At 39.7% G+C, this 26,737-nt stretch overlaps 1 protein-coding gene across 2 annotated transcripts in view; it reads right to left on the reverse strand.

Moving 5' to 3' along the window:
- Positions 1-20,011: 20,011 nt before the first annotated feature.
- Positions 20,012-26,737, reverse strand: part of LOC136858005 (uncharacterized) — a 40,208-nt gene continuing 33,482 nt past the window's right edge. Inside the window, exons 6-7 of one of the 2 annotated variants that reach the window (XR_011017589.1) lie at positions 25,525-25,785; positions 20,012-20,931 (exon numbers count right to left, since the gene is read on the reverse strand). Coding sequence is in view for 1 of the 2 variants with exons in the window: in XM_068225402.1 (XP_068081503.1) it covers positions 25,693-25,785 (93 nt within the window). In the remaining variant the exon portion in view is untranslated. Of the gene's footprint in view, positions 25,786-26,737 lie in introns of both variants that reach the window. The other variant, XM_068225402.1, reaches the window with a different exon arrangement.

The following is a 26,737-nucleotide window of genomic DNA, read 5'->3' on the forward strand; positions in this document are numbered from 1 at the left end:
ACGCAATAGCAATAACCACCTCCTCAACATGCTCCATAAAGAAATTAGCCACTACCAGTGAAAGTCGACTTTCCATAGCCACCCCATTCATCTGTTAGTAAAATTGCCCTCCCCAAAGGAAGTAGCTGGAGCCTCAACCTCAACCATATCATTTGATCACTTGGACTTGGAATTTCAAATCATATAAATTAAACCTATCGTTTAAGACACATACAGTATTACTAAACAACAGACTTGTTTCCGAATTTCGATTTTAAAAATCTGGCGTGGTCAAATTATTTTGTCGAAATATGTGTGAACTCACATTAAATGATCAACACCTGACGGTGCACTGGAAGAGTGATCCTGTTAAATGAGGTACTGTCTAATCAGCGATATATATGTACATTTACCAAGTGGGTGGTTCAGTTGAATAGCTGTGAAGTCGTATTACGGAAATTGTGAATTCGTGTCCTAAGGTCGTTAGAGATTTCCGTGGTTTCTTATTTTCACACCAGACAAAACCAAGAATCCTACCTTAATTAAGGCCACAGCCACTATTTTCTTAGTACTAGGCCTTTCTCATTCTTGCATCACCGCAAACCTTCTACGATTTAGTGCGACCTATAACAATTAGCAAAAAATAAAAACAAAACTAAACCAGAAACCATATATAAAGTTGAATATTCATCCGGCCCTTTGTTCCAACAGTGATCTAAAAGGCACATCTCATTAACAAAATCTTATCATCACATACATAACCCGACGCTTGCTGCTTGGAAGCGTGAAAGAATAACGTGAGTTCTTTTGTATTTAATTATTATAGCATTCATATATTTCACAAATTTGCTCGTCATTATTATGTGAATTCTTAATTAAGGGGAATTAAGTATTCGTGGGTCAAAGTATCTTCCCAACCGTAAAATCACAGAGTGATTTCACTTCCAAAATTATTCTCATGCGATTTTGTGGGAATTAAATTATCAAAATTACATAGATTGAGACTCCACCATTAACTGTTTCACCTTGATGAAGAATTCGCACAGTAATGGCTGACAAAATTTGTACAATATATGGCTACCACGATGATGAAATGCAAGAGAACTCTCGTTTTATTCGTTTCCAAGCGATACTTGTCAGTAAGTAGTATTTAGTTATATACGGTAGTGTTTGTTAATGAATAGTGCGGTTTTTAGCTCACCCTCTTTTTTGTTTTGCTAGCAGTTTATAATCGCATTACTTTCGGTGACATGCAGGCTTATAGCTACGCGGCACTTTCATTTTAACAAACAGCCACAAGACCATTGAGGTTTAATATCTCGAGTTATACGATTGTGGTTGTTTATACTAGTGACGGGCAACGCTCTCGCTTGAGACTCTCTAGACTGACGGCAGTAATCTTGAGCCTCTCACGAGAACTCGAGACTGACGTCAGGGATCTCGAGCCTCTCGCGAGAATCTCGAGACAGATTCTCCTGAGCTGCGATCTGTGCGACGTTCCAGTAACTACGAGTGTTAATCTCGATAGTATGTCATCAAGTACTGGGTGAAATAACGTTGTCACATGGAAACGTGTTTGCCGATAAATATTGTCAAAGACCTGAAAAAGTACTGCATGTTCAACTATGAACCCCTTAACAGCATTAACGAAAGTGAAAACAGAATTTCAGTATCTTAAACTGTTGACGACTTATTTGTGGTGGACATCATAGCTGAATAACCCTGTTCAATTTGTGAAAACTATAGACAGGATGTACACCTACCTGGATACTACAGGCGTGCAAAACATTCGAACGTCAAACGGAGCAAGATGCGCCTTGCTGCGTACGCAACCACCATTACGCATGAGTGGAACGTATAATCTAAACTGCCTGAATTTGTTCCAATTCTTTCGACAGGGTAGTGATGGGCAATGCTCTGGAAACCCCTGTGCTGCGTTCTGTGCGACGTCCCAGTAACTACGAGCGTAATCTTCATAATTTTCCATCAGCAGAGCCGTATTTAGGCAAAGGCCTTATGGACCCAGGGCCAGCGCGGCAAAAATGAAAAGGCCTAATAGTTTATAAACGAGTTTTTAGAATGCGCGCACTTTCGTAGTATATGTAATTGAAATCACCCGACATGAAAAATAGAATTTTCGTTCCACTTATGTGAAACCTATCGGTATAATAAAGAATATATATACCACCACAACGTTGAAACACAGCTCCCTCGGTTCTGTGTACGGTTGTCAAGATGACTTCGGGTTGCAACTTACAGGTGGGGCGGTAAATCAACGCCACCTAGAGAAAACCGCGTAGTGTTGAGTGAATCGAGAAGGCCGATAATTTCCCGTAATAACAAGAGTTCCCGAAGAAGTGCGTGAAAGCAATAGCCATTTGTATTAATTTTGTGAGTGTTTTATTGTTTTTCGTGTTATATAGGGCCTCCACAACATGGATGGTCGAAAACGATTATGGTAAGTGGCGCAAATTATCGCAGATTAGCAGAGGAGGGAAATTGAATTGTTCTCTCAAACACCAAAATTTCTGCAATCCTATGCGGCTGTATCCAGATAATTAGCGATTTATGAAAAAAGTGCTGTTTGAAAAACTTATAAATGGAGACATTATGAAACGAGAATATCTGGTTTATTCCTAGAAATGTCTAGAAAAGCACTGCGAGTCCTTAATACCATTAACGAAAGTGAAAACACAGTGTCAGTATCGTAAATGATTCAAGAGTTATTTGTGGTGGACATCATACCTGAATAACACTGAATAATTTGTGAATAACTGTAGATAAAACGTACGCCTACCTGGATACCACGCAATAGTTGTCGAGTGGATAGCTTCTTGTGATGCAGGCCGGGCCGGAGATGTTCTCTGTGGCGATTTCCCTTCAGCGATATTGTTTGTTTTTAAGTGCCGGGTCATCCCAGAAGTATTTATACTGACGAATTTTACTTCTTTTTAATAAACAACACATCGGGATGTGCTATGTGGCTTTTCCTCAAAATAACCCACATCCACGACTTACGTTGAGTTTCAGACATCATCTTAAAGTCGCGTACAATTCGACACAAATACACATTGCACAGATATATAGGTGGTGGTGATGATTGTTTTAATAGGACGCAGGGTAGGGAACCGTCCTCTATACAACACTAGCCAGAGAGAATAACAAGGAAGGGATCAGACACTGCAAAAAATGAATATATCGACTACAGGAAGCCAAGGGTCACGAAGGGCGTCAAAATGAACGACTCCCTAGGATAAGCAACCTAATACCTAAGAACAAGAGTTGACCAAGGGAGATCGGATAGGACAGATGAAAGTGAGGAGCACCGTCGTATACCGAAGTACCTAATTACGACGCGAATACTCCGTAACATTGTAAAGCATTGTTTCCTTCGTCACCAAACTATCGGCAAACACAAACATATAATCTTGAATGTGGGATCTGATAACTATTTACACCTAGCTGCCGGAAGAATTGGACCAAACTCAGGCATTTAAGATTACACGTTCTACTAATGCGTAATAGTGGTTGCATACGTAACAAGGCGCATATTGTCCCTTCTCGAGTTCGGATAATGCACGCCTCTAGTATCCAGGTAGGTACACTTACAATTAGTGATGGGCAACGCTCTCGCTCGAGACTGACGTCGCCGATCTCGAGACTCTCGCGAGAATCCCGAGACCGATCCTCCTGTAGCGCAAGCTGTGCGACGTACCAGTAACTACGACTGTAAATTCGATAGTATATCATTGGCAGTTATTGCGTGAAATAAGGTTCTCTTATGAAAACGTGTGAGCCAATACATTTTGTCAAAAGCCTGGAAAAGTACTGCATGTTCAACTATGAACCCCTTAATACCATTAACTAAAGTGGAAACAGAATGTCAGTATCTTAAACTGTTCACGAATTATTTGGGGTGGACATCTTAGGTGAATAACAATGCATAATTTGTGAATAGCTGTGGATAGGATGTACTGTACACCTACTTGGATACTAGAGGCGTGCATTATTCGAACCTGAGACGGGAAAGATGTGCTTTGCTATATACGCAACCCCCATTACACATGAGTGGAACGTGTAACAGGGGTGATGGGCAACGCTCTCGAGACCCATTCTCGTGTGCTGCGAGCTGTGCTACGTCTCAGTAACTACGAGTGTAAGCATGATAGTTATCATCAGCAGTTCTCACATGGAAACGTGTGCGACGATAAATTTCGTCAAAATCCTATGAAAGCACTGCATCTTGAACTATGAGCTCCTTACGATTAACGAAAGTGAATACAGAATGCCAGTATCTTAAACTGTTCACGAGTTATCTCAGGTGGACTTCTTAGCTGAACAACCCGTATAATTTGTTAATAATTATTAGGATGTAATCCTACCTGGATGCCTTACAATCGTTGTCGGCAGGGTAGTTTCTTGTGATTCAGACCGGGCCGGAGGTGTTCTGTGACGATTCCTCTTCAATGATACTGCATTTGTAAGTGCCGGATCATCCCAGAAGTATTTCTGCCGATGTATTTTCCTTCTTTTGAATAAGCAACACAGTTGACTGTGCTATGTGACATCTCTTAAAAATAACCGACATCCACGACTTACGTTGCGTTTCGGACATCGTCTTCAAGTTGTCGCGTACAATTCGACACAATTCACATTGCACCGTCATATATCGAAGTACCTACCTAATTATGACACGAATACTCTATAGCAATTTAGATTGCACATTCCACTCATGCGTAATGGTGGTTGCATATGCAGCAAGGCGCATCTTTCCTCGTCTCGAGTTGGAATAACGCACGCCTCTAGTATCCTGTTACGTGTACCTACATTAGCCGTCAGGTTCTGTACTTAAACCACTCATTAGTGTACCTACCAGTGCATACAATGCCCGAATCCGTATCCTTTATAATTATGTTATACTTCGTCAAAATAGACCTCGGTATAAATGAATGCCCTAGTCGCTTGTTGACACGTATTTACGAAAATGAGAAGGCCCGTGGTTGGCTATTTGCATACTCGGCTCGAACAACATTCAGCTCCGACTACCTGCAGGCCTACGACACGCTGCTCGCCGCAAATTGTGGGGACAACGCTTTCGAGATGTCTCGAAATTTCTCGCGAGAAATAATGCCTGCGCTAGTCTCGAGAAATCTCGAGACCTCGTCTCAGACTGCCCATCACTACTTACAATAGCCATCAGTTTCTGTACTTAGCCCACTCATTCATGTACTTGCCGCTGCATACAATGACAGAATCCATATCATTTATAATTATGTTATACTGCGTCAAAATAGACCTCATACCGGGCGAGTTGGCCGTGCGCGTAGAGGCGCGCGGCTGTGAGCTTGCATCCGGGAAATAGTAGGTTCGAATCCCACTATCGGCAGCCCTGAAAATGGTTTTCCGTGGTTTCCCATTTTCACACCAGGCAAATGCTGGGGCTGTATCTTAATTAAGGCCACGGCCGCTTCCTTCCAACTCCTAGGCCTTTCCTATCCCATCGTCGCCATAAGACCTATCTGTGTCGGTGCGACGTAAAGCCCATAGCTATATATAAATAAACCTCGCTAGAAGCGAAAGAAATGAACGCCCAAGTCGTTTTTGACACGTTTTCAGGGAAGGGAGAAGGTCCGTGTTTGGCTATTCGCATACTCGGCGCAAACATAATTCAGCTCCGTCGACCTGTAGGCTTGCGAGAAGCTGCTCGCCACACAATGCTGGAACAACGCTCTCGATATTTCTCGTGAGAAACAGTGCCTGCGCTATCTTGAGACCCCGTCTCAGACTGACCATCACGAGTGATTACTCTTGCGATTTCTGGGGCTACATCTGCTTCCGGCTATGCGGCGAAAACGTCCACGTTTATTGAGAGACGATCGCCCTATCGTGTTACTTTTTTCCTGTCGCAAACAATTTCTTATTGCAACGGTAGCATTGGGATTTCTTGGAACAATCTCCATTCTCACCAGACAGAAGTCCTTGTGACTTCGACCTGTTTCCGGAGTTGAAGGAATCCCTCCAAGGCCGTCGATTTCCTGACGTGGCATCTGTACTCCGCGCAGTAGCGCGCTCCGTCGCTTTCATCAACAGAGGACGCCTTGCCAACGGTCCCCAACGGCTTCCCGACAATTGGCAAAAGGTAATACATGGAAGGAATGTAATTATACCTGTTAGTTCAATAAATATTGCATTCACCGAGCTCGATAGCTGCAGTCGCTTAAGTGCGGCCAGTATCCAGTAATCGGGAGATAGTGGGTTCGAGTCCCACTGTCGGCAGCCTTGAAGATGGTTTTCCGTGGTTTCCCATTTTCACACCAGGCAAATGCCGGGGCTGTACCATAATTAAGGCCACGGCCGCGTCCTTCCAACTACTAGGCCTTTCCTATCCCATCGTCGCCATAAGACCTATCTGTGTCAGTGCGACGTAAAGCAAATAGCAAAAAAAAAAAAAATAATAATTGCATTCTATCAATATTGCTACCACTTTATTTAAAGCCCTCGTACAATCTGAAGTGAAAATTACGTATAGACGTTAAAGCAAAATGAATTTCACGGAGCTTGTGTTCGTTTCCTCAGTTATTTATCACTATCCCTGTGAACACAAAACTCGAGAGATCCTTGCTTGTACGAATACAATATGTCGCCATCTGAGTACCATACATCCTGTCACCGCAGTGCGAGCTCAAGTTTCCACTAAACTTGATGCAGTCAATCAGTTTACTGAGAATGCAACGGTTTTTCGATACCACCTTACAGAACTGCTTTATTTTCAACCTATACACACTGTCTAACTATCAGCAGATGTCTACCTTACCTAGCATCACGAAATCAATACTATTGTTTATATGGTTTTCACAACATTTATGTTTCTTTGTTACTTTCTCATTCAATTGCTTTGGCCCGTAACACCAGAATTCATAGCTAAACACGTGTAGCAAAAGAACGCATTTCTTACCTCACATACACATATGTTCGCATGCTTGCACAATGCGTGATTGAATTTTATGGTATATCCAGCTTTTCTTTTGGAAGGATTCTGAAATCCTGTAATATTTAAATCAGGTTTCGGAGGTCCTAGCCTTTTCAGGTCTAATCTACTGTAAAAAGGAATATTTCGGCTCTTTAAAATAGTGTTCACAGAATTCATTTTCAGAGGTAGTAATACTTAACCACCCTAAGATGCAAGGATGGTTAAAATAAGTATGAAAAAACGTAATTCAAGACTAAAGCACTGTGAACACATCTTACCAGTTTCATTTCGACAGAAAAGCCGCAATCTATATATGAAATAAGAGTTTTGCCTACACATTGCTCAGAATTTAGAATGGTATTTCTGTATCGGTCGCGTACACACTAACAAGGAAATGCACTTTACACTTTTCCGAAAATTCGGTCTGTCTGTGTGTACACGCATCACGAGAAAACGGCTGAAGAGAATTGAATGGAAATCAGTATGTAAAGTCGGGAAATGAGCCACTACATTCAAGGCTATAAATCATTTCATTCACGCTGAGCGAAATGGTAGTTTAGGGGAAGGCCTAATGATTATGTTATTAGTGGTCCTATCGATAAATACTGCATAACTAAAGTTACATAGAATTAAATTTCCGATCATTTATGTCTTATACATTTTTACCGTACTGGCTATGATAACAGAGATATTCATGAATTTGTGTTTTTGTTGCTAAGTCCATATCAAAGCCGAGCCATGAGAAAATGGATATAAAGAGAATTTAGTGAAAACCGGTATATTGCACCTGTCCCGGGCTCATCAGGGTATCATTTAAGCGACTTAGTTTCACAAATAAATGTTGAATGGAAATCTGTAGGATGAGAACACCGAAAATCAATCCCGGGCGTCGAAGTCCCATCCTCCCTACTTTCACTGCCTCAGCGGCTAAGCTCGAGAGCATACGTGTCAATGGTCTATTCGATAAAAATGGGCACTTAGTTTAAATATATTGAACGTAGGGTGTTCTATAACATGAGAGGAATATACTAACTACTGGAATGAGACGAATTATTTTTCCCAATTTAAAAACATTGATTTTAATTAACTGTTAGAGTCACAAGAATAAACTTACACGAGACAATGCGATATAATTACACATGTAATAAATCAACTATCTGGAGGGTGTCTCCACGTCCATGTCAGCCTGTTTTATATCTGACTATCATTTGACATCTCTAATCATCTTGTAAACACGCACCTAGGAAATTACCGTACACTTTACATTGAATAAGGGCACCCCCTTATTTTATTATCGATACCCTCTGGTATCTGTTATATCACTGCACAACAAAACATATAATTAATTATATACACTGGGATGGTACCTCTCGTGAGACGAACATAATTATTCGGTATCTTTCATGGTTGTGAATGATTTAAGGAAGCACAATTGCGCACATTTCCATTATCATGAAAATCATATCGCCGTATTTTGCATACTAGATTTACTTGACTACCTTAATAAATGTTTGTAGTATCGCATATACATGTTTCTCCAGGATATCTTATCATACTATATCAAAAAGCGGACCCAAGCAATGTTGGTTTCCTGTAAGACACCATAAGCACATGAATATAAACATAAGAATAACGATTAATCCCCTGAAATTACGACAAATTGTACACTTCACACACAAGTATGCATATAGAAACTGTGACCCTTCCAGGTCTCCTGGTATGGACCCAAATCAATACTACATGGGATCGAACCCATGTTCTTCGAGCTTCTGGCTGCAACGTCTGAAAAAAAAGGGTGGAATCACTTCGTCTACAACGTTGGTGGTAATACATAATTGGCATGAGACTCTTAACACAATATGCAGGGGGAGCGGACTTCTCGCACGAATGTCCCGAGCTTTTGAGAGCCCAGCGAATCCAATCAATCAATACCGATCTGCATTTAGGGCAGTCGCCCAGGTGGCAGATTCCCTATCTGTCGTTTTCTTAGCCTTTTACTACATGATTTCAAAGAAATTGGAAATTTATTGAACATCCCCCTTGGTAAGTTATTCCAATTCCTAACTCCCCTTCCTATAAATGAATATTTGCCCCAGTTTTTCCTCTTGAATTCCAACTTTATCTTCATATTGTGATCTTTCCTACTTTTATAAACGCCACTCAGACTTATTCGTCTATTAATGTCATTCCACACCATCTCTCCGCTGACAGCTCGGAACATACCACTTAGTCGAGCAGCTCTTCTTCTTTCTCTCAATTCTTCCCAACCCAAACATTGCGACATTTTTGTAACGCTACTCTTTTGTCGGAAATCACCCAGAACAAATCGGGCTGCTTTTCTTTGGATTTTTTCCAGTTCTTGAATCAGGTAATCCTGGTGAGGGTCCCATACACTGGAACCATACTCAAGTTGAGGTCTTACCAGAGACTTATATGCCTTCTCTTTTACATCCTTACCACAACCCCTAAACACCCTCATTACCATGTGCAGAGATCTGTACCCTTGATTTACAATCCCATTTATGTGACACCCTAATGAAGATCTTTCCTTATATTAAGACCTAGATACCTACAATTATCCCCAAAAGGAACTTCCATCCCATCAACACAGTAATTAAAACTGAGAGGACTTTTTCTATTTGTGAAACTCACAACCTGACTGTTAACTCCGTTTATCAACATACCATTGCCTGCTGTCCATCTCACAACGTTATCGAGGTCACGTTGCAGTTGCTCACAATCTTATAACTTATTTATTACTCTGTATAGAACAACATCATCTGCATAAAGCCTTCTCTGATTCCATTTCTTTACACATAAAATTGATATATATAAGAAAACATAAAGGTCCAATAATACTGCCTTGAGGAATTCCCCTCTTAATTATTACAGGGTCAGATAAAGCTTCGCCTACTCTAATTCTCTGAGTTCTATTTTCTAGAAATATAGCCACCCATTCCGTCAATCCTTTTTCTAGTCCAAGAGCACTCATTTTTGCCAGTAGTCTTCAATGATCTACCCTATCAAATGCCTTAGATAGGTCAATTGCAATACAGTCCATTTGGCCTCCTGAATCCAGGATATCTGCTATATCTTGCTGAAATCCTACAAGCTGAGCTTCAGTGGAGTAACCTTTCCTAAACAAAAACTGCCTTTTGTCAAACCAGTTATAAATTTTGCAAACATGTCTAATATAATCAGAAAGAATGCTTTCTCAAAGCTTACATGCAATGTATGTCAAACTAACTGGCCTGTAATTTTCAGCTTTATGTTTATCACCCTTTCCTTTCTACACAGGGGCTACTATAGCAATTCTCCATTCATTTGGGATAGCTCCTTCAACCAAATAATAATCAAGTATTTCAGATATGGTACTATATCCCAACCCATTGGCTTTAGTATATCCCCAGAAATCTTATCAATTCCAGCTACTTTTCTAGTGCTCAACTTTTGTATCTTACTGTAAATGTCATTGTTGTCAAAGGTAAATTTTAATACTTCTTTGGCCTTAGTCTCCTCCTCTATCTCGATATTATCCTTGAAACCAACAATCTTTACATACTGCTGACTGAATACTTCTGCCTTTTGAAGATCTTCACATACACACTCCCCTTGTTCATTAATTATTCCAGGAATGTCCTTCTTGGAACCTGTTTCTGCCTTAAAGTACCTGTACATACTCTTCCATTTTTCACTAAAATTTGTATGACCACCAATTATCCTTGCCATCATGTTATCCTTAGTTGACTTCTTTGCTAGATTTCAATTTCCTAGCAAGTTCCTTCAATTTCTCCTTACTTCCACAGCCATTCTAACTCTATTTCCTCCCAGTCTGCACCTCCTTCTATTTTCATATTCCTCAACAATTGCTTTAAACCTACCCGACTCCCTCATGGCTGTTTTATCAGCCATATGGTACTGCCTATTAGTCCTAATTTTAATATCTTCCTTTCTTTAATATTTATTCTTAACGACCACATAAACAGCTTTGTGATCACTAATACCATCTATTACTTCAGTTTCCCCATAGAACTCATCTGGTTTTACCAGAACCACATCCAGAATATTCTTCCCTCTAGTTGGTTCCATCACTTTCTGAATCAGATGCCCTTCCCATATTAACTTATTTGCCATTTGTTCTGTCATTCACATTACCTTCCCAATTGACATTTGGTAAATTGAGATCACTCGCTACAATCACATTCCTTTCCTTATCGTTTCCCACATAGCTGATTATCTTATCAAATAATTCTGAATCAGCATCTGTGCTACCCTTTCCCAGTCTGTACACTCCAAAGACATCAAGTTGCCTATTATCTTCAGAGATGAGCCTTAGACCTAGAATTTCATGTTTGTCATCTTTAACTTTTTCGTAGCTTACAAATTCGTCTTTCACCACAATGAATACTCCCCCTCCTGCCATTCCTATCCTATCTCTACGATACACACTCCAGTTCCGTGAGAAAATTTCTGCATCCATTATATCATTTCTCAGCCATGATTAAACTCCTATTACAATATCTGGTGAGTATAAAGTATATATCTATTAAATTACTTAATTCAATTCCTTTGTTTACAATACTTCTACATTTGAGCACTAATATTTTTATGTCATCCCTACTTAATTTCCAGTTCCCTTTTCCTTTATCACCGCTCCCTAGGCCACCCCGTTTCCCTGAATGTACCTCCCTATAACCCTTCTAAACAAATTTCCTAACTTATATGTCGCACTGCGGTGTAAGTGAAGGCCTTCTGAGCGCAGATCCTTATCTCCTACCCACCCATTAGGATCTACAAATCTCACTCCCAGTTTCCCACATACCCACTCCATAGTCTCATTTAAATCCCCAATCACCTGCCAGTCAGTATCCTTCCTACACAGCATTCCACTGATAACAATCTCCGCTTCCTTAAACTGCATCCGTGCTGCATTTACCAGGTCCCACACATCTCCAACTATGTTGGTCCTTTTACCTGCTTGTCTTACGTTGTTAGTACCAACGTGAAACACTACCACCTTCTCCTTTCCCTCCTTCTCTTCTACTTTCCTCAACATCTGCCTTAACCTAATTCCTGTATAACACTCTACCCTGGTAGCCTTTCCTCCACACACTTTCCCGACATGTCTAACAATGGAATCGCCCATGACCACAGCCTCAACCCTATCCACCTCATTTAATCCCCTTCCCTCCTGGTCAGTCCTATCTTTCCTGACAGCTGCAGAAGCTACTTTCTTCTCCCTTTTCTCCATGACCCTGTTCTACCTGTCTTTTCCTATCCACTACTCATTTTTCCCTTTCCTATCTTTTCCCTTTCTCCTACCTCCACACTTCTCAGCAACAGTTCCCTATTCCTCATCTTCCCTCGGTTGTTCTACCTGCAGAGACTCGTACTATTATTATTATTATTATTATTAACAAGTGAATACTATGAGTTGGCACTAGTGAATATGCAGGGAAATTGCTGAGAATATCCAGCTCTTGTGTTAAAACACTGTAATAGGCTCCGCCTTCTGACCAAAATATTCCCCTGCGGTTGGCGTGGCTGTTCTCTTCTCTGTCTGCAAAGTGAGAGCGTGATTCCAAGAACTGGCTGTACATAGATCATTTTCTCTCTGTGCACGTTTCTAGACGCTCGCCCCTCAAACCAACGCAGCGCCATTCGTATCCCGGTCTGGGCAAAAAATGTTCATGACGACACTATATGTCGTAGAATGTCGCGGAACACGGCATATATTATTAGCTGGACCTCATGACATACCTATGAACATGGTAATGAAGGGTTACAACATAGAGTCGGGGAATAAGAAACTTAGTCTGAGCTTTAAACAATGTTATTCACCCTGGATTCAATGGGATTCAAGTCAAGTGATTTTGCAGGCAAATCAAGATGTAATAGGGTGGGGAAGTGTTCATAAAACCAGTTACATATGCGTCCAGCCCGATGAACTTTGCTCATAAAAGACGTTTGGTAACTTCCCCATCACGTTTCTATGGTAACGTTAAGAGCTATGCAATTTAAAACAATCTTACTCATAATCTGTACACTACCTAACCTAGAATTCTGTATACAACGTAGAATTCCATAGCAAAGCACGGGTACATCAGTTAGTATTATTAATATTATTTTCACTGGACAAAAAATTAGTCACCCCTGGAATAATCATTACAAGCATCATTTAATACTGTGTAACTCCGCCTCTGGACTTGATGACCACCTGGATTCGGTTAGTGAAACCACAAGCTTGTACAGGTACGTCGCATCCAGGTTAAGCCACTCACTGGGGATTTGATCGCGCAATTCCACCAAATTTTTGGGATACTGACGTCGGCGTTTTACCCACTGTTCTAACATGTCCCACCGATTTTCAATGGGATTCAAGTCAAGTGATTTTGCAGGCAAATCGAGATGTAATAGGGTGGGGAAGTGTTCATAAAACCAGTTACATATGCGTCCAGCCCGATGAACTTTGCTGTTGTCAAATAATCGGGGTATCAATAGCGTACTCATGCAGATGTTGACTGAGAGGCAACTCCTGATCATTCAGAATGTTATTTTAAACATACTGGTTCATGTTATTGGTCACCTCAGTGAGCGGGCGTAATCCACGATACCAAAAACACTCCCAAAACATTACAGACTCACACAGACCAATCACCGTCGAACTGTGTTGCACACACCAATATTCTCTACCTCCCTCTCACTGTGAATTGTTGGAAAATGTCTTAAGATCGTGTTGAGATCTACTCTGACGAAGTGTGTTAGGCAATGCCTAAAGAAAAATCTTCTAAGTCCTACTGGTGAAGCAGTGGATCCCTGCAGATCCCAACTTCACTACCGATGGAAGGGTAGGCTTCTGCCAAGTTTACAGTAAGGAGGTCCCGTTTATCCTTTTGTGTTTGAGGGCTAACACCACTTATTAAACACACTAAATTCTTTACACAAGCCCATCAAATTCACAACGGAACTAGAAACAAACAAGAAAATTACTATTTAGACATCACAATCAGTAGGAATAATGACAAACTTGTCATACAAAGTGTACAGAAAAACCATTCAGACGTCACACACTACTGACGAGTCGAACCACCCATACGCACACAAAATAGCAGGACTGAATACAATGATACACACAGCTATATTCATACTAATGACCACAACGGATTTCAATGAAGAGATACAAATCATTAAACAAATCGCGAAAGAAAACAACCACCCTCCAGGCACAGTAGATAAACTACTAAATAAACATAAGAAAAATGCCTGTAAACCCAGCACACATGAGAGGGAAAATTACATGGTTCTCAACTACATTAACAAGAACACATACAAGTAGCTAATATTTTCAAAAAGCAAGGTCTAAAGGTAGTCTTTAGAACGAACAATACACTGCAGAAACACATTGCAAATGCAACCTAAACAAAAATGGTCCTTTCTCCAAGTCAGGAGTCTATGGACTCAAGTGCCAAGAACCTAACTGCAATGCCACATATATAGACCAAACAAGATGTAGTTTCCACACAAGGATACAAAGAACACAAAAACGTGATCAGATACAATTGGCATTCAGCCTTCAGAGAGCACATATGACAGTTCACACCATTTCACAAACATCAACACAGATCTAAAAATTTTGCACATAGAAAATAAAAGTAAATCTTTGAATATTAAGGAAGCAATCAAAATTTACATCAGAAAAAAAAGAGCTAACAAAACCAACCAAAATAACCATACACATTTAAAAAATTTCCTCTCTTCGCTCTACTTACTTAAAATCTGGTCAACATTTACTCTTTAAATTAGTGCTTTACGACATTTAGATTATGGTTTATCATAAAAATAACATCTTAATAGATACTCTCTACTTCAATTCCATTCTGTATTCAACCCAAAATCATTAACTTGCATTTGTCCATAATACATAAATACACTATAACATGAAGAAGGTAAATAACCTTTTCTTCCCTCTCCAGTAGATAGTAGGAAGGTTCCACAATGCTCCCCTCGCTCTGCACCTACTTCCCCATCCCCTCTCCATCGTACAGTATGCTAGATTTTTATCTGCCCTCCCCTCTCCAATAGGGAGGATCAACAACGTTCGATTTGCTCCTCCCCTCTCTGCGGAACAGTATGCCATACCCACAAAACTTTCCACTAGCCTCTCCATAACCACAGTCCTGAAACAGTGGTTGGAAATAATGGACTACGCGTTGGCAGTCTACATAACTACAGAATTTTTTCATTAAGTTAATACGGTGATGGCTTCTGAGGGCACTAACATCACTGAATGAGGTGGGTGAATCAGTGGGTCTTTTCCACTCACCCCCGTCTAAAATCAGACGTGCCCTAACGACCTCATAAATGTAAGGCCCTCTCTGTAAAACATGTAAATACGTGTATGCAAATGTTTCTAGATGTAGTTTAGTGAAAATCCACAGCCTGTTTCCAGTCATTCGACCGGGTCAGGAATGGAATGAAGCCCCCATCTAGCGGCGAGGATAGGAATTGTGTCGGCTACCGAAGCCTGTCACACTCCTCTGGGACAGTGATTAATGAATGACAGATGAAATGAAATTATATTGGAGTGTGTTGCTGGAATGAAAGGCGACAGGGAAAACTGGAATACCCTGAGAAAAACCTGTCCCACCTCTGCTTTGTCCACCACAAATCTCACATGGAGTGACTGGGATTTGAACCACGGAACCCAGTGGTGAGAGGCCGGCACGCTGCCGCCTGAGCCACGGAGGCTACGTAGTTTAATAATGTCAATTATTTAAGAAGATTTATTTATTTATTTAAGGTGTTGTAAATATGCATATGAAGGTCTCTAGATTTAGTTTGAACTTGTTTGTTATTTTAGGAAATTTAGTGTTATTTATTTAAGGTGTACTTGTTGTATATTATGATTTACTGAATCATCTTTAATTGGGCAAATACCCTGTTGATGATAAATAAATCTATCTATCTATCTATCTATCTATCTAACAACACATCACATGACAAACCACCACAAAATGTGGAGAGAAAAGAGGTCTTCATTAAGATAAGTTTCAGATTTCAAGTTCTCAGGTATTTAAACAGAAATAAGCATAAGTGTTTATACATTTGAAAATATTTGGGTGTGACTTCATAGAACCTGATGACGCTTGTAGTGCAATACTTCATTTTGCAAGATATGTCACTTTCCATGTCTTAAAAAATAACAGTCCTAAAATTTTGTCAGAGTAATGATCTCATAATTTTCAGTCTTGACATCAAGTTAAACGTTGAAAGAACAAAACAATCTCTCAGCAGTGGTGTAGGTAGTTTTTCTGTTTGAGGGAAAGGAATCAGTCTCTTTATATGGCTGAAATTCCAAGAATATTTTTCAATCTGCAGCTTCTTTAACCAATAACAGAATAAAATTACGTAACGTGCAGCTAAGTATGAAGGCAATCCATTAAAAATTATTTCTAACAAACATCACTCATAACAAGGCAAGAACATGTAACTTGATTGTCAATACAGAAACATGAAACGACTTCAGCGTAAATATCAATTGATATAGAATGACACAGTGTGCTGTCGACCCAAAAGTTATTGGGAGGAGGTGTCATTATATACTTAATGTTGTGAGATTTAAAACATATACTAACAATAACACTATCTTGCGATGGTTTCATTGCCGCTATCCTGTATTCCTTTTTAGGATGACGTCTGCATCGTGAATCAGGATCCAATTTTAATTTTTCCCCATCACATCACATTTTCACAAAAATCCTATATTACATTTATTTCCTCACATGCATTAATGCACTTCTTACGTTGTTAGGAAGAGTGTTGCTTTAATTCAGATTTCCATATTCTTTTATTAATTTTTATTATTTTATTAATTCGACGTCCTCCAGCCATTTTGTAGACCTCTATTATCACGCTCAGAGTGTAGAGCCAGCAACTATGTACAACATAGCCGGTAATGTGCGGTTTTGGCTGAGTGGCATCATTCTCTTGTTGTGCTTTGTCCGCAACAGTCTGAGTTGTGTTTCGCTTACTAGTGAAAAGAGATTTTTGTCTTCATAAGCGTTCTATATGTGAGTGATGCACTGTGTTAATATTTTTATTGAACTTACATCTATCAACATGCCAAGACGTGGCTGCAAGAACAATCCAGATTCTGCTATGTGTATGGAAGTTTTGTGCCAATGAGACAGCGGCACAATATAACCGAGTTTGTGAGAAAGGCCTACTATGCCTACTTCGGCTTGAAACTTGAAGACCAAGACAAGCCGTGGGCACCACATAAGGCTTGTAGAACCTGTATAAAGCAGTTACGCCAATGGAAAAACGGTAAGCGAACTGCGTTGCCATTCGATATTCCAATGGTGTGGCGAGGACCCCAGACCACAGTACTCACTGCTACTTCCGTTCCGTGAATGTGAAGGGATTTAACAGTAGCAACAAAGGTAACATTGTGTATCCAAGCAATATTCGATCTGCAATTTTACCCGTTCCTCATGGCCCTGATACACTAGTACCATAGTGTCCAGAACATTTACAGAATTGTCCCTCTTCTAAAACTGACGCAGAAATGGCAGGCACTAACTCTGACTGTGATTCCTCCCCTGAATGTGTTGAAAAAGAAAAAATTGTTTGAGCAAAGTGCATTAAACGACTCCGTTCGAGATCTTGGCCTTACAAAGGAATCTGCCGAGTTACTCGGGTCTAGACTTCGTGAAAGGAACATGTTGCACCAGGGACGATGTACTATTGGTACAGACATCGCGACCAAGAATTTACACCCTTCTTTTCTGAATAGGGAGCTTTGGTTTACTGCAACAACATTCTGGAGGTTATCTTAAAACTAGGAGCACCACAGTATGATCCTACTGACTGGAGACTTTACATCGACGCCTCCAAGCGTAGTTTGAAGTGCATCCTTCTTCACAATGAAAACAAACTTGCATCCATGCCTGTTGCTCATTCAGTTATTATGTGAGAAACATATGGAAATCTTGAAATGCTGTTGTGTAAACTGAAGTACCAGGAATACAAGAGTGTGGTGATTTCAAAGTGATAGGTATTCTGTTAGGTTTACAAGGAGGTTACACAAAGCACCCTGCTTTCTGTGTGAGTGGGACAGTCGAGCAAGGTTACATCACTGGACTCAAAAAGAATGGCCACGTAGACAATGGACTGTAGGATCGAAAAACATAAAACAAGAAACTCTTGTTCACAAGAGCAAAATACTGTTACCTCCGCTTCATATCAAACTAGGGCTTATGAAGCAATTCGTTAAGGCCCTAAACAATGAAGGTGAATGCTTTCAGTACCTGTGTCAACGATTCCCAGGCATCAGTAATTCTAAAAACAAGGAGGGTATTTTCACAGGTCCAGATATCAGAAAACGTCTTTCTGATTCTAATTTTGAAGACGTTATGTGCGCTGCACAGATATTGGCATGGACAGCATTCCGGAATATGGTCAAAATCTTTCTTGGAAACAAAGGATTCAGACTACAAAGAAATGGTGCATAGATTGCTTGTGTCTTTCCAACATTTAGGCTGCAAAATGAGCTTGAAAGTGCACATGTTACATTCACATCTGGACTATTTCCCTGAGAACCTAGGAATGCTGAGCAAAGAGCAAGGAGAAAGATTCCATCAGGATCTACAGGAAATGGAACACAGATATCAAGGAAAATAGAACAAAAACATGCTAGCAGATTACTGCTGGTTACTAAAGAGGGAAGGTCAAACTACTCCTCACACAAGGAAAGCAAGGCGAAGACGTTCTTATATTAAGGTAGGACATTTAAAATTGAAACCGTAGACTTACCATTCTCAGTACATAATGAGGCTTAATGCATGGTAAATTTTCGTCCATTTAGCTGTGTTTTTATCAAATTTTCATTTTGAATTTGCACAAAAACCTGATGTGATAGGGGAAAACTGATTCAGTTCCGGAATCAGCATGCCCAAAATATAAAAGATTACTATGTAAACTTCATGCAATGATCAGAAAGTTTGAATTCACAGGTCAGTGTAATTACAGATCTTAATTTATATTATTATTCTAGTTGTTGTAAACTGTTATGGTCAGGAGGGTGTTCGGACCCCCTAATCCCTTGCCATATCTACAACACAGTTTCTCTGGCATATATCAGGTTTGTGCATAAGTTTCTGCTGGTTTTTGTGGCAAAGAAAACACGTGGTTTTCAAGGGAAATTCATTTTTTGTTTATCAAAATATTGGCCATTGGTTTCTAAACACTTCGCCCATCTTTCAGGTAAGTTATGAATACCATGCTATAAAAACTGCTCGTCTTTTGCAGCAAACCATTCGTCGAGCCATTTTCCTACTTCCTCGAAATTGCTGAAGTGCTGCTCTACGAGCGCATGCCCTATTGATGGGAAGGGGTGATAGTCAGATGACGCCAGGTCAGGGATGTACGGCGGGTGTGGAAGGATGTCCTATCCAAGCGATTTCAAAGTGTCTTTCAATGGTTTTGCTGTGTGAGACGGTGCATTGTTGTGTAACAAAATCACTTTGTGATGTTTTCTGGCCCATTCATCTTTCCATCAATGCGTGATATGTTGACGATAGCATTGTGCATTAATGGTTTTGCCTGCAATTGCTTGTCTTTGCACTTTTGTGGTCTATCAGAGCGCGCACTGTCTTTCACTTTGAAATCACCATGTTTAAATTGTGGAAACCATGTCTCACATGTTCTAACCGATGGAGCGTGTTCATCATATGTTTCTACCAGCAAACAATGACTTTCCACAGCCTTTTCCTTTTGATTAAATAAGAAAAGCAATGCATGCCGCAAATGTTCTTTTTCAGGCACAAACGTCGATATGATCATTGAACGATACAACACAGATGCTAGTGTTTGGCGGACTCAGCTTGTGCATGTTGGTAGGTTAATGTCAGACGAACAAACTGACGTATGTGTCAAATTCATACGCTGAGTACTGTTCGCTTGCGCCATCTCTTAGTGAAACTGGAAAAGACTTACGCATACACGTGGTAGTCAATGCTTATGAGGTAAAGGAATCAGTACTAAAATTAGACAAATGCAAAGGAGAATTGAAGTAACTTTTAATGTTATATACAAAGTAACATAAATTACCCATCAGTCTTTTATCATTTGTTTCTCCCCCCTCCTTAACACACATCCTACTGTAGATGTCAGATACAAAATATCATCTCCATACTGATTTGATTACACTTAGAAAATAAAGTCACATATAGATTGATAAGAACAAGTGAAGGGACACAAAATAGGATCAACATAATGGCGGGACATTGTGGGAAAAGAGAGCGACAGAAAGAGGAGCTGTGATTTGATATGACACTTGTTTCTTTCCAATACTTATCAGGATATAATGATCAATAAGTTATGCCCACTAAAATGAAATTCGACAAGAACTCAGATGTATATTACCGTAATAATACGGGAGAACCATTCCAGTATTACTATGAGTGGATTGCACTTAAATGCCCGCCATTCCAGTATTACTATGAGTGGATTGCACTTCAATGCCCGCCTGGTGGCCATGATTGTTAAGGCATTGAAGTCTAAATGGTCTGACACTGTGGTTAGCCAGTTCGAGTCCTCTTGGTCGAAAAATGTTTACCACAGAATGTTGACCAGCAGGGTAGGGGAGGTGGTAGTATACCATTTCTAATCACTAGGTTGCGTGCCAAAAGCCTGGATTAATTTCCAAACCTCTCTGCAGTGCTCATATGGATTGAGGGCATATAATGCGGTTGATGGTGCTTCATCCATCAGATGGGGACGTTAAGTCTTGAGTAGGCCCCTTGGTGCTATTCGACAGGAGTAGGCATGTGCCAGTACCAGGTTTCACCCTCTCTCTTCCTACTATCATTTACCACAACACTCATTTCATCTCATTAACTCCTCTGATGAGGTTGACGTCAGGAAGGGCATCCAGTCATAAAAACCCGCCACGATAGATTCACCTCACCTCATACCCGACCCTGTAGGGAAATGGGACAAGAGTTAAGACAAACAAACAAGAAAACATTGGCATTTAAACCTCAGCCATGGGCTCATGGTAAAAAAATACAGGGAGTATAATTTAAGACTTCACACTTCTGGTCTCAGGCTGTGGGCATCCCCAAGCAAGCGCCATATGGCTCGAGTCATGCTTGGCATGATGAGAAGTGTTGACAGCTGATGCAGCATATGTTTAGCTCTGTCGCTCTGTTCGCTAGTAACTATTGGTCTTTTAAGGGGCATTGTAAGGTTATTATCATGATGGTTAAGTACACTACAGCACAGAGAATATTTTTGATCAAGTGCTATTTGCACAAGAAGAAGAAAGTTGTCAAAAAGCATCTTTGAAAATTCCACAGACAGTTTCCTGGTTCGACGTACCATAAAAAAGTTACGTGCAACAAATCGTTCACAAGTGGCGTAGTACTAGTTCCGTAACTAATAAGAAAAAACAGGAAGGGGAACAGCTCTCACACAGGGGAGGTTAGAAGATCTACAGGAAAGACTGCAAGTCAGTCCACTTAAGTCTCTTTGGAGTGTAGCTCAGGAAACTGGTATTTCACATTCGTAAGCATGTAACAAAATTATTACATTTACGATCTTACCGGCCTCATTCAGTCCATAACAAAGCCTACAGATTTCACTGCAAACATAAGATTTTGCAATTGGCTAATGAATAGCGTCCACGATGGTATCGTGGATCCAAACTTCCTTTTTATGAGTGATGAAGCATGGTTTCATTTGAGTGGATATGTTAATTGACCAAACAATAGGATCTGGGATACAGAGAACCTATACGTTTTACAGTCGACACCCCTGCACGATGTGAAGATGGGTGTATGGTGTGTTATTAGTGCCCGACGATTATTGGTCCAATATTTTTCCAGGACATGATTACTTTCGACCATTATATTCACGACATTCTCAAACCATTTTTTGCTGAACTGACTGAAGAAGAGAAAAGGTATGGCAGGATGATGTTAAGCACATGTGACTTATCTATGGGGAAATCTCAAAGGCAAAGTTTACAGAAATAATTCGTGAACTGCAGAAGAATTAAAAATAGATTGTGTTTTATAATCTCATTACAAGATATGAAGCTTGCATTGTAGCTCAAGTAATTCACTTTCAAATTTTTTTGTAAATACTGATGAGTTCAGTTTCATTTACTAGTTTATGTTTTGCTTTATTATTTTCATTACATTTATTGGTTCTGAGCATGTATATAGCTGGTAAGTTCAGTTTGGTTTAGTTTTGATAGGAGTAATCATGCCGCTTCACTGAGACAAATGTCCACTCACTATCTCCACTTCTCTGCACTCCTTTTCCTCTGTACTCCGCTACAAAGTCTTAATTTATACTCCCTATACAAGTACAGTAGCTAGAAGGCCAAACTTCATGGTATCAAAGAAACTCTCATACTACTCATGTCACTTGGATTATTTTTCTTCAAAAGAGACAGGAAATATTACCATACAATGTTGCTCTAAAATGGAAAATGCTGAAAGTAAAATTTCTCAAGGATTCACACTTGTGGTTAAAAGAAACAATGGATGAATCTCTTGCACACAACTTGAGTAGCACATTTTGGAAAATGTAAGTTGGCTCTTCTTGTACAGGACAGTATTAATGGGCACTTGATAGAAGAAACAGGGCATCTGTTGGAAAATGAAGGACAATCAGCCTATTGCACCAGGGTCACATTTTGGTGGGTGTCAACAAAGCCTACTTATTTCACGGGAAAAGTCAACAATCCTGACTACACATATGGATTTCAGGAATTACCGGATACGCATCAAGAAAGGGATTGCCGTATGTGACATAAACTTCCTACATTTGCCTTTAGATTTCCAAAAGCAGCTAGCAGCTATTATCAACTCTGAATAAGGGAATCATAGTTTCAGTGCTACAACTTCTGGATGTCTACAATAAACTGGGGTAACTCTGAGAAGGTAGGTGCCATCTGACAGTGCTACTCATAAAGGGTAAATATTTAAGAATCCTACCTGAACAGAACCCTGAAATAATGAGGTGAAGAAATGTGGCTCATTTGAATGCTGGGCACTAGCCTGCCAGCCTCCTTCACGACACTTTTTAAAATAATCCAGGGTGATATTTAAATAAATAGCTAACTTGAGAAGATATCTACACAGTGCTATAATATTGTATCAGACTGGAGGCTATTTACTGATTCTTCCAAGCAAAATATGAAGGCTGTTCTTCTGCATAATGGAAATTTAAAAACTTTTGTACCCATTGCTCACTCTGTTCATTTAAAAGAAAACTATGAAAATATGAACACAGTACTGGAAACATCATTTCAATACAATCTCCACTAGTGGCATACCTGTGCAGATCTAAAGCCATTGATTGCTTTATATGGAGAAGCGGAAGCAGTGCTTTTGTGGGTCAAACCGTGGGATGTGCTGGACATTTTGGGTTATAAGAGCTTCTAGACTTTCACTCTTGTTTAACATAATGTTCACTTGTATTTCGACTGTCCCATGGGCAAAGGAAGCAGAATTTTGCAAATCCTCACTGCAGTAAGAAATGTGCATTTTATGCAAAAATGACTGACATGTTTCAGTGATACATCACTTTACACATTTTAATCTATCCTTGGATCTAATGCACATAGAATCTTGATATTTACCATGCTAGTAAACAATAATATAGCCTTTCTACTAACATCAATCACAAACTTGGGCAATGAACAATATTTCCCAGAAAACTTCAAAAGTTTCAAAATCTGAAACTCGTAACTTTGTTTTCACACTTGTTATTTTTTAAACATTGAACCGGTTTGCGTTAGAGACATGAGTTACTTGCAGCGATAGTAAGTGACGTATACTCTATAAGTTTACAAACATTCATGTTGATATCTTTATTAGTGTGCTTTCCATGTAATTTTAAAGAAGTGTGTGTGCACAGTGTGGTAAATATGGCTGACAGTTTTCACACATCCATCAGCTGAGAGCTTGAAAGCAAAAAAGGTTAAAGAAGTCATTGAAAAAGGTTTTCATAATTTTTAGCGTCACTATGCGGAGGCTCCTTGGCCATCAAAAACTACTGTAATGAGGTTGTTTAAGAAGTGGAGAAAAACAGGTTCCGTTTCTGATAGGAAGAACCAATGTCCTAAACAAGCTCTCACCGAGTATGGCTTCAAGATATCTGAGCGAGGATGGAACCGAGTCTGAAAAAAGTTGATCCAGTGGCTCTCCCAAGCATGTGGCATGTTTATAGGTTCTGTGTGTAATGGCCTTAAAATGATCAATTTTCACCCGTAAAAAAATATCCGCAGATCATAAATTGAATTGTACTATTGACCAGATGCGTTTTGCAGGTGAATTTTACAATCCATACATGATGGAAGTGAGGATCCTGCACTTAATTTTTTTAATGAGTGATGAAGCTTTGTTTCATCTGAGCTAGGTGAATGGTCAGAATTGTCGGCATTGGGACAGTAAAAATCCTCACACAGATCACAAAGTTCAGTTGCATGATGAAAAAGTTAGGGCATGGTGTGTGATTAGTGCAAAGCGAGATAACTGGTCCTATTTTGTTAATATATTTGCAGTGCATATCTTTGCAACATCTTTTGTCCAACTGTAAGTAGATATTTAAGTGGAGCTGGTGAGGCAAGCCTGTTCATATAAAAAAAGGGAGGGCTAATGGTTAATAACACTGTAATACATATTTCTTTGCTCTCACTTTCTCTTTTCCAAAGCTTAGCATGCTTACAGTTTGGTCAGCTTGCTTCCACATCCTGTCCATGCCTTGCCTGGAGGAGAGAAAGGTCAGGCAGACAAGTTACTTACCATGACTTTTGGGCAAAATAAATTGCTCTCCCAGTAGAATGATTGCCATATTGGCCCGATTATCAGACAATGTACTAATAAAAACCACAGTTGTTGTATATGTGCAGCCTAACATTTGAAAACTCATTTTTGTAAAGACCTATTTGTACTGTTCCCAAAATGTACAGGCTTGTTATTTATGTTACCACTGCGCAATGCCTACCGGCAGATTTTATGTCTAACCTGTAGTCCTGTTTCCTGATATGGGGTTCGGGAAGAGGCAAGATGAAATTATAAGGCATGTTTTATGGCCAGATGCCCTTCCTGATGCCAACCTCAATTGAGGAGCTAATGAAGATGAATGAATGATAGTGAATGAATGGGTAAGGTGGTGAAAGGAATCAGCTGTGGTCTATGAATAGGAACTGTCCTAGCATTTGACTGGAAGTGAAAATGGGAAATCACAGTAAACCATTCTCAGGACAGCTGATGCTGGGGCTCAAACCCATTTGTCTCCTGAACGCAGAGCATAGCTACAAAGTCGTAGCACATTAGTACGTGTGATCAATCCACTCAGTAATGGTTACTGGCAGATTATACCGATAAATCTGGATGCCTATCAGTGTTACACTGATGATAGCCCACAATATCCTTATATTAAATACAACTTCTGTTCTTAGATCTTACTTCAGGGCTTATTTAATTATCTTATCATTAGTTTTAGGAGAGCTTGAAGAGGTTGTAATTACATTCACTATTTAATTTTTTTTGTAATACCTTTCAAAAATTCATGGTCGTCTTAGATGTGAAGCTGTCTTATGTTCGGGCCAATATGGTAAGTCACTAAATATATGTTGAAGTAACAGAAATGTACAAAAAGACAGCTGTTACTAAATAATCACAAGTGGGAAAAAGCATTAATCACAGCTGACAATGGAACCACAACTACTTCTTTAGCATTTCAACAGGTATGTTGAATGGGTTGAAACCTGGTATTTTCAGCAGTTCCGTCATGCTAGCATGAACTGTTGTATCATCCTAAAAAAAAAAAAGAGAGCAACATTATTCTGATGTAGAGACACTGAGACACAATGTTATAAAAACATATTAAACAAACAATTTACAGATAACTGCACAAAATATGCAGCACAAAATAATGAATGAAAAAGTAACATGCTTGGAGTTCATTGTACAGACATACTTTTCAAAATTCAGCAGCACTTAAGACAATGATTACTCGAATGTAACTTATGATTTCAGGCTTAACAGGATAAAATCAACACAATGTTTATGAAGTTTTAAGTCCAATGTGAAAATATATGTTTTACAAAATATGTCACATCAACAGCATGTCTGTACAATGAACAGACTAGGGAAATACACACGATATTGTTACCAACATTGCTAATGGACAGTAAAAAGCTTACCTACTGGCAGAGCTTACAGAGTCAAGGTAGATGTGCCCAGCTTTATCACCATGTTTTAAAACACTCAATTCAAACAGTCAGGTCGTTGCCATTGATGCTTTCACGACCCGTACTCATAGACAAGACATAGGCTTCTTATGTTGTGTCAAGAAAATAAGGTGAAATTCTTTACATTTCACAGAGAACTTCAGAAGAAAATCTCGACTGTTCGAGAAAGCCTTCTCAAGGTATGAGGTTTGAATTTAGACGTTATAATAGAAGTGGAAGTGGTACGTTCATTCATCACCAAATGGCTCACCGGACGCGGTACAGCGCTAGCGTTCAAAGCACAAACTGACGGAACCATCAGAAACAGTCTGAGAAGAGGTCACATAACATAAGTACACACATATGAAAATATGACAGACACAAGCCTGGAATGAAACATCTGGCGATGAGGACCGTACGAATTTGGGAAACACTGAAACAAAATAACAATAGTGAAGGGACAGGGAAGGGGACTACCTACATAAATCCTTAATGACTGGCAACCAAGTAATTGACAGCCAACGTCCCTGTTGAAA

The sequence above is a fragment of the Anabrus simplex genome, chromosome 1 (genome assembly GCF_040414725.1).
Source record: "Anabrus simplex isolate iqAnaSimp1 chromosome 1, ASM4041472v1, whole genome shotgun sequence".
Classification (NCBI taxonomy): Eukaryota; Metazoa; Arthropoda; class Insecta; order Orthoptera; family Tettigoniidae; genus Anabrus; species Anabrus simplex.